Here is a 15,691-nt window from a genome sequence, read left to right on the forward strand (position 1 = left end):
GGGATTGTCAGTTGACTCTTTGACATTCATTTTTCGCATATTAAGCAAAATCGCAATAATTAATAATATGAAGTAAGTGTATTAAATTAATGCAAATCTGAAAAAGAGAAGTTATAAAGATTCTTATGTTATGACAGAAACATACAACTACATCTGCACAGTACAAAATCCTATAGCTGAAACATGCTAATGCACGGCATCAATAAAGTACTTACAGAATATTTAACGAATGTCATTAGTATAGAAGCACCGCTAGTAGACTAACAGATTTATATAGCATACAAAAAATGAATTATACACTTTAAACTTCAGCAGAAATGGAAAGTAAACACACTATAGAAAAATGCATGTTGAAGTATTGCAATGTCCTCAACTTTGTCCCTATTTCTAGGGCCTTATATGCCAGCGATGAAAAACCAACCCTACTTTTTTAAGGGGTTTGAAACATGCTCTTTCTAATGAAAATGATCTCTATATATAAAAGGCAACCCCAACGTTCTAATGAAGGCTCCACGGAAGTTGAGGCGCCCGAGATATCCGGTGTGCCCATGAGTGCCTGCACCGCCCTCGCGTCAAATCGTGATGATGTCGAGGGCGGAGCAATGACACTCGAGGGCCGAAATGAAAACGGCACAGGCACGGAGGCGCAGCAAAACAAAAAAACAAAAAACCCCACACAGAGTGAACCACGAACAACGTCCAACGGTCACTCGGAGGCAGGCAAGCAGCTTGGAGGGAGGGGGCCCTACCATTATAGAACCTTGCTAGCGCCTGTTTCATTGCGCTCAGAAACGGGCCTTTTTTCCTAGTTAAAAAGAGTTTCCAGAAGGTCTTTTTTTGTAAAAATGGGCTAAAAATCATCAACTTTACACTCAATTTGTGAACTAATGGAAAATATTAGGAGAATTACATTTTATATTCGAAAACCTTGTGTTGATAAGTTGTTGTGTGCAAAGTTTCACGTTTATCACACCTTTAATTCCAGAGATATAAAAAGCCAAACTTTACAATTTTTTCGTGCCGCAAATTTTTCAGACCAAGTTTGCTCCAAATTTTCTTCATGGAAATCGCTCATGAAGATTTTTTTTATTATTTTGTTTAATAGAGCGCAAAAAGTTGTACAAGATGGCCAAGTTTTGTTTCTCTCAACAAAATATTGCCGGAGATACAGGGTCTCAAAGTTGCTGAAATCTCGGAGTCATACCATAGAAGGCTGCAATATGGGGGTCAAACACATTACTATGTCTCAGCAAGTATTGCATCGGCGAACGTAAAATTTTACCAATGTTAATTGGGGGCATGTATGAATGTTCACAGAAAATTTCATCGAAATCCGTGATGGTCGCGCAGGGACCACCAGACCACTTGACATGGAATGACCCATCTGTGACAATAGAAGTTTTGCGGCGGTGCTTGGTCAGTGAGGCAGCTGTATTTCTATTTTCATCTGTCAGAGCAGCAGGTTCAGTTGCTTGCCAATGGCATGGATTCCTATTTTATGTTTGGCGGGCGACTGTCTTGAGGGGCTGTGGGCCTTCCTCGTGGGCCAGAGAGGTTCCTGTATGTAGTTAGGCGTTTTTTTTTTTTTGGGTGGAACGAGAGGCTCTTTTTAGGTTTGGTTTCCTAGACCTAGATTCTTTATGGATACCCCTTGGGGTGGCCCTTGGCGAATCTTTCTGAGGTTGTGAGATTTCTACATGGGTTGTCTCTTACGTCTGAGAGGACTTGACTCCTTTTTCTGTAGTGGACCTTCCAATGCCCACAATATTTTTTTTTGGCTTTCGGGCCTTTTCCTCGGCAAGTTGGGGGTCCCAGTTGGGGTCTCTCTCTCTCTGGGTTCTCCTGTCTATGTGAGGGGCCTGTGCGGAGGTAAGGTGCACTGGTTTCTTTTTCTTTAGAAAGTCTGGTCGTCCTTTTATATTTCCAGTCTTTGGTCCTTGTTGCTTTAGGTGCTTTCTTGGTTTCCAGAAACTTAATTTCTTTAGTGAGTTGGCAGTGTGGACTAGGTGGTAGCTGCCTCTGCAAGATAGGGAGGAGAGGAACGAGGCTCAGTGTGTAAATAATTGCGTGTTCCCACTAAATAATGAACTACTCTGACCTCGTATCTGCTCAGACTGTTTTACACAGTCTGGGCACTTAAACACCCGGGATTCAGTGGATATAGGAATATAGTTTTAGTATCTTACCAAAGGCAGTACAGACAATTAGGCATTCATATCTGGAACACGGTGGAACAGCGCTTTGGGACACGCAGCAGGTGCAGTCAGCCTTCTCTCTTCTGCCTTCTGCCCCCATACCCTAGCAGACTGCCTTTTTATACATTTCTTGTACCATTCATTCCTATGGACCCTCACTTTTCTCACCAGCAGTCTTTGCCTATTATCAGTTGATAACATAGATTCTTACATGCTTCCAAGTTCCCTCCAGCCCCCCCCCCCCCCAGATGTTCTTGCTCTTTTTTCATTTGACCCACTACTATCTGCTTTTAGCCAAAACATCTTTGCCCATGACCTTGCTAGTGCCAGTCCAGCTATTGTTTATAGAACAGATTCCCCCTCCCTCCATCTGCTCTTAATTACCTCATTCAGCTTTCATTACAGTGAAATGTCTTATGATTTTTACAGGCCTAGCTCTAAGCCTGAGCCCTTGGCCTGTATTTCACTGAGCGCAAGTGACAGCATTTTTCTACAGGAGGTATCTCGGGACCCTTGTTTGGTGACTTGAAAGGTTCCTTGGTTCAGTTTCGTCTGAGTTTTGGTGTCTGTAGTGAGAGTTATTCTAGGTTTGGTTATTGTAGCACTTGGGTATCCTAGGCATCTTTGATTGTTTGGTATTATTGAATAGACAAGCAAAAAAAGCCTGTGTCTCCAAAAATGAAACGGGCCCTAGGAAGGCTGTCGTCTAAGCGATTTCTTGTCTCTCTCCTGCCCTCCCCTCCATGTCCACTGATTCTCCCCTCCCTTCCCATCCATGTCCAGCGATTCTCCCTTCCATGTCCAGTGACTCGCCCCAGCCCCCACCTACCCCCCTTTTAAGCACCCGAGTTCCAGTTCAACCCCAGCCCTTACCTGAGCACCTTCTTCTCCCACAACAACACTCCGTTCTTTCCTGCCGCCCTTCCTTTAAAACTTTTATTTTACCTGAAGTCGCAGCGGTGTCAGTGAAAGCGGCAGGCTTGGCTCACCTCCAGCCTTCCTTTTAATTCTCTCTGTATCCCGCCCTAATTTTCTCTTTCCGCGAGGGTGGGACACTGAGAGGGAAGGGAAGGCTGGAGGCAAGCCAATGACGTATACCTCATTTGCATACGGTTACGAACCCAGCCAGACAGCCATCCAGGGACGCAGATCGACGAATTATTATATAGGAGATGTCCAGGTGCGCCGAGCCTTGATTTTCATTCAGGGGGGTTGCGACAGTGGTTCTGTTTTCCCTCCCCGTGTTTAAACTTGTACAGCGCTGCGTAACCCTGGCAGCGCTATAGAAATGCTAAGTAGTAGTAGTAGTAGTAGTTTTGGTCCCTCCTGTGATTTACTGCTCTGTACTTCCCAACAGTCTGGAGGGACGCTAAGGAAGGAGAAATTAGGTCTTACCGGCTAATTTGCTTTAGTCTCTCCGGACTGGCCCAGATTGCTCCCTATTTTGTATCTTTTTTTTGTTTGGTTCGGCTGCTAGGTGGTTCTGGTCGGTGGTTTCTGGTTATATTAGTTCCTTTTGCTGTTGTCTCTGTGGGAAGCTCTTTGATTTAAAACATCAAATAAAATATATATGTGTGTGTATATATTTTATATATGTGTATATTCGCAGGGAGACCAATTACTCAAGCATTGCTATGCGGTTACGCATAAGTACCTTACTGATGTTGCTGACTCAGTTTGGAATAGTCAAACTTTTCAACAGTGGCCAGCAGGGTCTCTTTGTACGTGGCTGTGTGAACCGATTGGTGCAGAGATGTCTGGTTTCTATCTTTCCTAGTGCTTTATGTATGTGAATACTGAGGTTTCCAGGGAGCTGAGCAGGGCTCTTATTGCCTAGCTCAATATCAGTCTTCTCAGATTCCACCTGCTGGTAGGTGCGCACAACCCAACAGTCATTCTGGGCTGGTCCGGAGGGCCTAAAGGAAAGCAAATTAGCAGGTAGGACCTAATTTCTCCTTATTGCCCCTGTGATACTTTTCCGTCATCTTGGCTAAAGACACCTGAGCTAGGCCTACTTTCAATTCTGCTATCCTTGTTTAATCTAAGCCTATCCTCTGGTCAGGTTTCTGATCTCTGGAGTAAGGCCATTGTGTATCCCGTCTTGAAAAAAAACCGCCATGGACCCCACTATTCCTAATCATTACCATCCTGTTTCAAACCTCTGCTATGTCTGAAATTCTGGAAAAATAGTGTTCACTCAGCTCACATCTTTTTCTAAAAAAAAAGCCAATCAGGATTTGGGGCACAATGTACAGAAACCATCATGGCAGCTCTCCTCGGTGAACTTCACTTCCACTTTGATCAACATAACACTGTATTTAGCCGTTTCTTTAGACCTTTCCGTTGCTTTTGACGTGGTTAACCATTCTCTCCCACACATCTATCTACTTTAGGCATCTCTGGTGCAGTTCTTTCATGGTTCAGCTCTTCTTGCTCATTGCACATTCCAGGTCATTCTCTCCAATACCATGTGAATGGAGAGAATTGCACTGAGTACTTCGGGGTTCGATCCTGTCCTCTCCCTCCTTTTTAACCTTTATTTGAGTCCTCTCGCTGTTCTTTTCCAGTCTTTCGGAATTTGTTTTTGTACGCCATTGACATTCTTTTGTTATACCCCACCTCCCCCTCCTCTCCTTCCTTTGCTGCTTTACAAGCCTGCCTTGTCTCCGTTGCTAGCTGGTTAAGGGACCATCAATTAGTACTCAGTCCTGACAAAATTGTCACCTGTTGGTTCTCCCATACACCTCTGTCCCTTCCTTCACCCATTACACTGTTTGGCACTTCCATTATGCCTGTATCTAGCTTTCATTATTTAGGTAATATTCTTGACTCCTCTCTTTTTCCTGCCACAAATTTCACACTTAACTAAAGTTAGCTAATTACGTGCAAGTAGTCATCTCTTTGATACCCAACACTTCCATGCACTACTTATCTTTTTTCACTTCCCGTCTGGACTACGGCAACGTTGTGTATGCTGGTTTACCCCATAACACAATAGGGGGTCCTTTTACTATGCAGTAAAAGGGGGCCTGCGCATCAGCATGTGTTTGACGCGTACTGAGGACCCCTTTTACCACAACGGGTAAAAGGCTTCCCATTTTGGGGGAAAAGAAATGGCCATGCGGTAAGTGAAGCACTCACTGCATGGCCATTTCGATGGGGAGCCCTTACCGCCACCAATTGAGATGGCAGTAAGGGCTCCCACACTAACCTGGCGTTATCGGGCAGCGTGTGGTGCTGTTCAATTACCGCCAGCTAAGTTCTGGTGCTACAAAAATGAGACATTTTTGTAACGCTGGAAATGCAGTAGTTCTGGATTGGCGCGCAGCAAGCCCGCGGTGGGCTTACTGCTGCTTAGGAAAAGGGCCCCTCAGGAAACTTCAAACACTCAAGCACACAGCCATCGGGTTACTATGTCACTTTGACCACACCTCTCTCCTACTGAAACAATATCACTATCTTCCCGTTGAACAAAGAATAACATACAAAATTGCAACACTTACCTTCAAGGCCCTTAGACTGGATGTTCCCGTTTATCTTTCCTGTCTAACCATTCCTTATTGCCTTGCTGGGATCCACCGCTTAGTTCTGCCTAGTCCCAGATGTGCCTGTTTGGAATCTACACGGCATAGAGCTTTTTTCTTTCTTGCACACACTTGGAACAGTTTCCCCCTCTCTCTCCGCAGCAATCTTTCCTTCAAGAACTTTAAAGCCGACCTAAAAACTTGGCTTTTCCAATTAGCCTTTGGAGAAACAAGCTGATTGAAGCCACCAGCTAAACCTATTTTGTCTCTGACCTGTTTTATGTGTTTGGTTTCCCCCCCCCCCCCCCCCCCCCTTAGCTTTCTCTCCCCTTGTCTACTGTTTTAGTGCTACCTGTCTCTTGGTGTGATTGGTATGCTTTCCTATATTTTACTTTATTTCTTTATTTCTTATTAATGGCTGATATTCCCTTACAGAGTTCAATGCGACTTCATCAAGAAATTGAGTACATCCATCAGAAATACATAGTAAAATTGAGACAAAAAGAAGAGAACTTAGATATTACCTAATAAATAAAATGCCAAGAGTCATTGTTATACATTCCCTAAAACATACCTTTTAAATAAGCTTTTAAAAGCTTGTGGAACATGCTATAATAAGTAGTGGTCCTTATCTGAATCGGTAAATCATTCCAACATTTTGTGGATAAATATGTTAGTGCGTGTAATGACCTGAATCTAATACCTTTGGGGGAAGGGAATGACAGTTCCAAAAAATTGCCTGCTAGGCTCCTATTCCTAATTTTAGGTAGTAATATTCATTGATTTAAATATTCTGACAAATTTCCATACAAAATCAGATAAATCATTGAACAAAGTTTAAAAATTCCTTTTGCTTCCATGGTGGCTAATGCAGTGTGACATACAGTAGGGTAATTGAGTTCCTTTCATATTTTCTGTTGTAGCCTGTACATCGCTTTGCTCTGCCCTGTCTGTCAATTAGAGCGGTATAGGAAATTTTGCCAAAAAAAAAAAAAGTATGAATGAATGTAATCTTTGTACTCCTAGTTGGTTAGATTAGAAATAGTGTTTTTTCAGGTATGTTAATTTGGTTTCATTATCTTCCAAAGCTGATATTTACATAATCTTTCAGTGTTTTGCTGTATTAGAGGAGGGGGCTGTGTTAGCCATTTTTAAAGTATTCTCCTGTATACATTTCTGCATTTACAGGTAACTGCGATTGAGCCCATAATAGACCATGGAGGTGCTAGTGCCAGTACTCAACACTTACACCAGTGTGTGCGGTGGTTCTTCGGTGTGGCAGCTGTCGTTACCGATGTTGGTCATGTCCTCTTAATTGATCTCTGTCTGGATGATTTGTCGTGTAGTCAGGATGAACTGGAGGCATCAGGTATATTTAATTTATCTGTTCACAAGCCTATATCCATATCTTCATATCAGTTGATGCTAAATTAACTTTCAATCTAGTTATCAGAATTCTGGCTATCATATAAAGTTTTTTAAAAGATCAAAAATTAAATACTGAGCATTGAATATTCGCATGAAGCACACCTCCTAATCTAAGTTGGCTTTTTTCTGTGCACAGAGGACAGCTCAAAATCAACATTGATAGTGAAGAGACAGCCGTTTGTTTTGATAACTTTATAGCATCTTTTTTTTTTTTTTTGTAACAGTGTTTTTTTTTTCTCTCCATCTTTTGGAGTTTTTTTTTTTCACTGTTACTTTATTGGTGCTTTAATTGAAACCAATGATTATAGTCTTTGAATGGTCATCAACGTAGACCTTCTGTGGCAGTTGAGGTTTCATTTGTTTAAATTCCTTATAGATTAAAGACTCCCTTCAGTGGTCAGAACAAAATATAATTTTTGATCTTTTAGAGTGCTGAATTTTGTTCTTTACTCTTAATATTTGCCATGATGTAAAATTACAGTTGGAATTTGATAATTGTAGTGAAACATATGAATTAGTCTTTCATTTAGCTGGCTTTATGGCAAATATTTCTGTAGAAAATAGTGTAACCAATTTGCAGCAGTTATCTGGGTACATTAAATCAAGATGCTTTAAAGCTTTTCTAAGAAGGCTCTGACCCACTTATGCCACCTAGTCTGTTCAGGTCATATGAAACGGTCAGGAGCAGAGCACACTGTCATTTGGCAAATTTTTGTATTTGACATCTGTTCAGAAACCTGATGACAGATGTGTGTACTATTAGAAACTGATCAGTGGAGCTTGAAGTAGAAATGTAGCAAGTTTTAAAGTGTCCCTTAAACAGGAGGAAAAATCCAACCTTTACAAACTTTATCTAACAAATGGAACCTCAAACCTCCAACAAGGGACCATACCAAAGTACTTGTAACACCTTGTATATACAGGAGTAAATTACTATCATAGGTTCCTACTAAGAAAGGAGAAGAGAAAAAAAGCCCAAACGAAAAAACTCATCCTAAATGAGAAAACCGTATGGGTTAAAAAACTGTCCTCCCCTCTTGTATATAAAGACACTGTAAAAGGAACACCTAAACCTCACCTACCTACGCTAACCCCAACCCAGAACCAGACTACCTATTAGGAAACCCCTCGGGAGAAGAGAGCCCCAAGCAAACTAACTCAAGCACTAGAGCAGTAGGGGAAAAAACCCAAACCTGCCCACTGTTAGGAAAACTTAGAAGCCCCCCGTGGCCAAGCATCCAAAAAGAAAAAAATTCTTATACTTAGCTTTGTCCCAACATGGAAACTTCAAAACGAGCCTGCAAAGTTGAGATATAAGGAATGCTGGCCACTAACGATCTGCAATCCCTCAAGGGCTCCGGAGCCTTACTAAAAATAAAAATAATTCGACGAAAGGCGCTGACCCTCCAACAAGAGCGCCTTGTTTCGCCACCTTCATGGCTGCCTCAGGAAGGGCGCTTAAAGTCCATCAGCTACTGAAAAACGACGCTGGAAACTGAGTCTTTGTCGTATAAGTGCCACAGATGGTATAGGAGAGGTGTGTACTATGCCATTAGATCCTTTTCACTGTGCATTCAGTGTTTGAAGGGGTTAGCCTAGAAGGCTGAAGATGGGTTGAATGATCGGATGATGGAGCAATCTTCACTTCCTTAGTGTCCCTCCGGACCGGTCCAGGAATTGACTAATGGATTATGCATTCCTTCCAGCAGGCGAAGACTGAGAATTCTGATTTTAGAGAGCCAATAAGAGCCTTGGCCACCTGGCCCTAGACTCAGTATTCTAAGTCTCTAGCAGGTGGAAGGAGGTGAGCCTAGGGTTACCATATTTTGTCCTCTTAAAAAGAGGACACATATCTCGCCCATGCCCCGCCCCTTTTGCATCATCGCCCCACCCCGTCACATATTCCCGTCCCCCCAGGTCACATATTCCCCTCCCCTCCCTCATCACCTCCCCTCCCCCCCCAGGTCACATGTTCCCCTCCCCTCCCCTTACTTACTATCTACTGCCCGGTGGTCTAGTGACCTCTTCGGGGCAGGAAAGAGCCCCCTCTTTCCTGCCCGGAGCGCTGCCTTGCCCTGCATCCTTCTCGATCTCTGCTCGGGATTCAAAATGGCAGCCGAGAGTTGAAGTCTCGCAAGGCCGCTTCAACTCTCGGCGGCCATTTTGAATCCTGGATGCAGGGCAAAGCAGGGCAGGCAGCACTCCAGGCAGGAAAGAGGGGGCTCTTTCCTGCCCCAAAGAGGTCACTAGACCTCCAGGGCAGATAAGTAAGTAAGGGGAGGTCAGGGGAGGGGAGACCCATGGCGCCGCCCGCCCGCCTGCTTGTCCAGAAATCTGGACAAACAGGCGGGCACAACCCGCCGGACGCCCCGGACATGTCCTCAACGCATGTGGTAACCCTAGGTGAGCCCTTTAGTTTCTTCTGGGACTTTTTTCTTTACTTCTTTTTTTTTTTTTTTTTTTTTTTTTTTGGTGGAATGGAAAAAAGAGCTAAGAGAAAGGGGTGCCAGAATAGACAAAGGCACTCAAGGGTATTCCTCAGCCCTGACCATCCCAGGTTGGCTATTAGCCAATAGGGAAATCCCTGACCATGTAGGAAAGAACTGGTTTTTAGCTGAGACCTCTTTCCTTAGCATGGAAAAAGGCTGAGGCCTCTTTCCTTAGCATGGAAAAAGGCTGAGGCCTCTTTCCTTAGCATGGAAAAAGGCTGAGGCCTCTTTCCTTAGCATGGAAAAAGGCTGAGGCCTCTTTCCTTAGCATGGAAAAACTGGTTTTTGGCTGAGGACTCTCTTTACCAGATGGGAAGGAATGGGAGAAATCTGGCCTTTTCTCTGACTTGGCTCAGAATGCAGTTTACTAATTAGCTAAAATAATGTAATATATAGGAATGCAATGCCATGCCTAGGCAGCTTCCTGGGCACCAGTTAAACTAGGTTACTGGACTAATAATATTACAAACTAGGATATATGTATATCTATATATGCAGGTCAAAAACAGGTAATTTGGTATTACTTAGGCGATTGCCTAAATTCCATATAGTTTAATTTTTTGCGGTTACCATTATGTGGTCATGCCCCTTCAGGCACACACCTGTGGCCGCATTCTGCAGTAGGGTAGTTCTTTTATAGTCTACTGCACTGACCACTAGGCTACTCCTCAGACCTAGGGCAGTTCTTTTAAGTTGGAAAGAGGTCCTGTTTCTGCCTAGCAAAATGCCTGTAGCTAGGTTCTTTGAGTCTGACAGAATCCGCTACTTACCTCCTCACTCCCTTTATTGGTGATGTCACTGAAAGAATTCAGATTTTCTGTCTTCTGTCTGCTGGTAGGGTGACAACCTGTCAGTCTGGCCTGGTCTAGCATGACTCAAGGAAAGGAAATTATCAGGCGAGAGTAAATTTCACCTTCTCCATCCCATGAAAATGCTGTGGAAATGTTGTTCCATATCATCAAGCAGATCAATCCATAGACTGGTGGGTTGTGTCCATCTTACCAGCAGGTGGAGATAGAGAGCAATCTTTTGCCTCTCTATATATGGTCATGTGCTACCAGGAAATCCTCAGTATTCTCTCTATCTTGCAGGTGTGTGGTCACACGCAGCAGCTCTGGCTTGGTCTCCACACCTATTTACAGGCTTTGTTGAGTACCTGGGGTTGAGGGCTCTTCGTGAGCAAGTGCAAACCTGGTGGTGCCAGGTCCCTCCTTTTCTCCCCGCTCCCGCTGGCTCCGTTAAAAAAAAAAAAAAAAAATTTACTTGCAGCTGCTCACTGGGACACAATTCGTTGCAGCTTGAAGCAAGAAGCAGGTAATTTTACCTTTTCCTAGCAGGCAGGGGGTTCCCTGAACGTTTCCCTCGTGGCTCATGGCATCGGATGGTAAGGGTGCGAAAAAGCACTCCCCGGACCGCGATCGCGCGGCTAGTGGGGAGGCACGGGGATTGGAGGTAGAGAAGCCCTTTTTGGGCGCCCTTCCGGACTTTGCTGATTTAGCTGGTTTTTCCTCCGCTGGGGCGTCGGCGGCCTTTTCCGCCTTAGGCGCCCATCCCCCGATGTCCGCCCTTCCGACGTTGGCTGCCCATGCAGCTCGGATGGCCTCTGGTATGGCTGCCTTTGAGTTGGGCGGCAGTAAGAAGATGGCAAAGTTTAAGCACCACGCTTCCCGCACAGCTCCTTCGCGGAGTGACGCGCTGGACGCCATTTTGGATGGTGGTCATTGCAGCTTATCTCCGCAAGGAAGGAGTTCAAGTCCATCCCTACCTGGACAACTGGCTGTTTCGAGCTCCCTCCTTTGCGGAGTGTGGGAGAGTGACGGACAGGGTCATTGCTCTTCTGAGCTCCCTGGGATGGATTATCAACTGGGAGAAAAGTCAGCTGCTCCCGACTCAGTCCCTGGAGTATCTGGGTGTTCGGTTCGACACCCAAGTGGGCAGAGTGTTCCTGCCGGACAACCGGAGCCTCAAGCTTCAGGCCCAGGTGGGCCGGTTCCTAGCCTCCGCAGCTCCTCAGGCTTGGGATTATGTACAACTGTTGGGCTCCATGACGGCCACGATGGAGGTAGTACCCTGGGCCAGGGCCCATATGAGGCCACTGCAGCACTCTCTTCTGCAGCGCTGGACTCCAGTTGCGGAGGATTACGCAGTTCGCCTTCCCCTGGACCCGGTGGTGAGAAGGGCGCTAAGTTGGTGGCTGATGTCAGACAAGTTGTCAGCCGGTGTGTCTCTCACGTCCCTGGAGTGGATTGCCGTTACGACGGACGTCTGTTTGACGGGCTGGGGAGCCCACTGCCTGGGAAGGACAGCGCAGGGGATATGGTCGCTGTCGGAGGCGAAGTGGTCCATCAATCTCTTGGAACTTCGGGCCATTCGGTTGGTGCTTCAAGCGTTTCTTCAGGTACTGATACTGAGGCCAGTTCGAATCCTGTCAGACAATGCCACGGCCGTGGCCTATGTCAATCGCCAGGGAGGTACCAGGAGCGCCACCCTAGCCAGGGAGGCCATGAAGTTATGCCAGTGGGCAGAGGCGATTCTGGACCAGCTGTCGGCGGCTCACATTGCGGGAATCCTGAATGTCGAGGCGGACTTTCTCAGTCGCCATACCTTGGATCCCAGAGAGTGGCAACTGTCTGCTCGGGTGTTCTTGGAGATCACGAAGCGCTGGGGCATACCGACCTTGGATCTGATGGCTACCTCGGCCAGTTGCCAAGTGCCGCGGTTCTTCAGCAGAGGACGGGACCCTCGATCTCTGGGGGTCGATGCTGTTCTCCAGCAGTGGCCGGTACAGGAGCTTCTCTACGTGTTCCCGCCTTGGCCTATGCTGGGCAGAATTCTCGGCCGGTTGGCGAAACACCCAGGCCGAGAGGTCCTGGTGGGTCCAGACTGGCCCAGATGCCCTTGGTATGCGGACCTGATCCGGCTTTCCGTAGACAGTCCTCTGCGGCTTCCAGCGGAGTGGGGCCTCTTACATCGGGGTCCCGTGGTGATGGAGGATCCCTCCCCCTTTGGTCTTACAGCCTGGCTCTTGAGCGGAAGCGGCTGAAGAAGAAGGGCTTCTCGGACAAGGTCATCGCCACTATGCTGAAAGCACGGAAGCGTTCTACTTCTACGTACGCCAGGGTATGGCGTACCTTTGTATCATGGTGCGAGGCAGGATCCCTGTCGCCCTTCACAACGCCAATTGCTTCAGTGTTGGCGTTCCTGCAAGAAGGTCTGGAGAAAGGCCTGTCGCTCAGCTCTCTTAAGGTCCAGGTAGCGGCTCTAGCTTGCTTCAGGATTCGCCTGAAGGGTACTTCCCTGACTTCTCAGCCAGATGTGATGCGTTTTCTCAAAGGGGTTAATCATCTACGACCTCCTCTGCACTCGATAGTGCCTACGTGGAATCTCAATCTGGTGCTGCGGGCCTTGCAGAAGCCGCCCTTTGAGCCATTATCGCGGCTGTCTCTGAAGGACCTGACGTTGAAAGCAGTCTTTTTGGTGGCAATCGCTTCAGCCAGGAGGGTTTCCAAGCTCCAGGCACTCTCGTGTAGAGAGCCGTCCCTGCGGTTCACGGAGGCAAGAGTGTCTATTCGCCCAGTGCCTTCCTTCCTGCCCAAGATTGTTTCTCGCTTCCATGTGAATCAGCAGCTTTGTCTATCCTCCTTCCGTAGGGAGGATTATCCAGAGGAGTATCATGCTCTCAGATGCCTGGATGTTAGACGAGTTATCATCAGATACTTGGAAGTGACCAACGATTTCCGGAAGTCGGATCACCTGTTCGTGCTGTTCGCAGGCCCCTGTAGGGGTCTGCAGGCATCTAAACCTACTGTGGCACGTTGGGTCAAGGAAACGATTGCGGCGGCTTATGTGGCCACAGGGAAGGTGCCGCCTATCCAGCTGAAGGCTCATTCTGCTAGAGCACAGGCGGCTTCGATGGCAGAGTCCAGGTCCATTTTCTTGGAGGAGATTTGCAGATCGGCGACTTGGGCGTAGGCTCATACCTTCTCACGGCATTATCGCTTGGACGTGGCAGCACGGGCCGAGGCCCAGTTTGGAGCTTCAGTGTTGCGTTCTGGGATTTCCATGTCCCGCCCTGGGTGAGTACTGCTTGGGTACATCCCACCAGTCTATGGATTAATCTGCTTGATGATATGGAAGGTAAAATTATGTATCATACCTGATAATTTTTTTTCCTTTAATCATAGCAGATCAATCCATAGTCCCTCCCAGATATCTGTACTGTTTGTTCTAGTTCAGTTATATTTCAGGTTCAAGTTTAGACTTCAGTTCCTGTTCAGGAGGACTTCGAGTTCAAGTTCTTCCACTTGGATTTCCCTGGAGTTGGGAGGACTTTGTGTTACAGTGAGGTGCTGCTTCTTTCCCCCCCCGTTTCGATGGTGGTTGGATTCATAACTAAATTATGCCAGTGCTCCCTCCCCCTTCGTGCGGTAGTAGGGTAGCTTTGTTTCCCTCTCGCTTTGGCGGTGATGGGTTAAGCCAGCTCCTCTTGCGGTAGCAGGACATGCCAGTTCCCCCCCCCCCCCCCCCGTGTCGACGGGTGTTGGTGTCCCCCCCCGCTTCGGCGGTGGTTGGGTGGCGGAGTGTCCCTTTGTGGGTGTAATTCTCTGTTTGGTGATTCCTGCGGATGGAGCTTTGATATTGACTATACTGAGGATTTCCTAGTAGCATATGACCACATATAGAGAGGCAAAAGATTGCTCTCTATCTCCACCTGCTGGTAGATGGACACAACCCACCAGTCTATGGATTGATCTGCTAAGATTAATGGAAAGCAAATTGTCAGGTATGATACATAATTTTACCATAGCATTGCAGTAGAGATTTACTTTTTATTGAGCTACGGATTCCTTGATTAGCTTGCTTATTATTCATACTTATCAGAATTACTGTGCCTTATTTTCAGATTAAATTAACACCAGGTGTGTTCACTTTTTCAACTATAAATTTTTTTTTCTCGGAGGACAGCAGGATACTTTTATAACTTTGTAACATCATCTGATAGGGCCTGTAGAGGAATGCATACCAGCTTGTTTTCCACAACATTTTAGATTCACTTTGTATGCACGTGCTTTCCCACCTTCTGTTGTAGGACCTAGCCAATCTAGTGTATAGCTGATGAAAATCAACTCCATGGTGAGGTGGGCAGGTGAATAAGAGTATTCATCCTGATGTCCTTGGAGAATGCCTGCTACAGGTAAGTAACTGTTTTCTCTGAGGACATACAGGATAGAATATCCTTACAACTAGGAATCTCTAGCTACCAGGCTGCCTTAAACAAAAAAAGGGCCCACAGTAGGCAAGGCCATTGGAATTCTGGAATTAATACCAGCAACCTGCTATTTACATTTCCTTCCTTTTTTAGCAGCCTGGAACTGAAAGAAATGGGCCTAGGGGATGGAGCTGAATTCAAGACCATAAATTATTTCTGAAGGATTATCTGACTAAACAGATAGTTGCATTGGCAGTTCTATTCCAAACAATAGTGCAATATGAATGTGTTGTCCGAATACCAGGTTGCAGCCCAGAAGTCTCCTCTACAGAGGATGATCTCAAGCGGGCTGCTGACTTAACCATAGCTGTGAATACAAAGTCCAAGTCCCTCACTGTTTACTATAACAATAATTATTTTAGGAGGAAAGACCTCAGTAGCTGCATAAACCATAAGAGTGCAAGACCCTATATGGAATATGGTAAGCTTCACAATAGCTCCATCATCATTGATCAAATACCTCCATAATTTAAATTCAGTACTTCCTGTGGGCCTCCTTTCAAGGCATGGTGGCAGAGTCCATGTCATTGATTTTCTAGTTAGGAGCAGTGGAGCCTTCCTCATTCCAGCAGCCAGGTAGACTTGCATCCTATTTTGTGGTGCCCAAGAAATGGGGCTGCTTGTGGCATCTGTTAGATTTGAACAAGGTTAATGCCTTGCTTTGGGTTCCTCTCAGATTGGAGACCTTACAGTCTGTGATCTTGGTGGTCAGCTACCATATTGCAGTCAGGACTGAGCTTCCTGTGCTGCTGTGTTCTAAATCATCATTTTCCAAGATCATGATGT

General features: G+C 45.9%; 1 protein-coding gene across 1 annotated transcript in view; it reads left to right on the top strand.

Annotated features, from left to right (window-relative positions):
* The window catches only part of AHCTF1 (AT-hook containing transcription factor 1), a 553,711-nt gene that overhangs the window by 66,278 nt on the left and 471,742 nt on the right, over nt 1-15,691 (top strand). The window contains 1 exon segment of the mRNA XM_030195951.1: nt 6,908-7,088. Within this exon segment, the coding sequence (XP_030051811.1) occupies nt 6,908-7,088 (181 nt within the window).

The sequence above is a fragment of the Microcaecilia unicolor genome, chromosome 3 (genome assembly GCF_901765095.1).
Source record: "Microcaecilia unicolor chromosome 3, aMicUni1.1, whole genome shotgun sequence".
Taxonomy (NCBI): domain Eukaryota; kingdom Metazoa; phylum Chordata; class Amphibia; order Gymnophiona; family Siphonopidae; genus Microcaecilia; species Microcaecilia unicolor.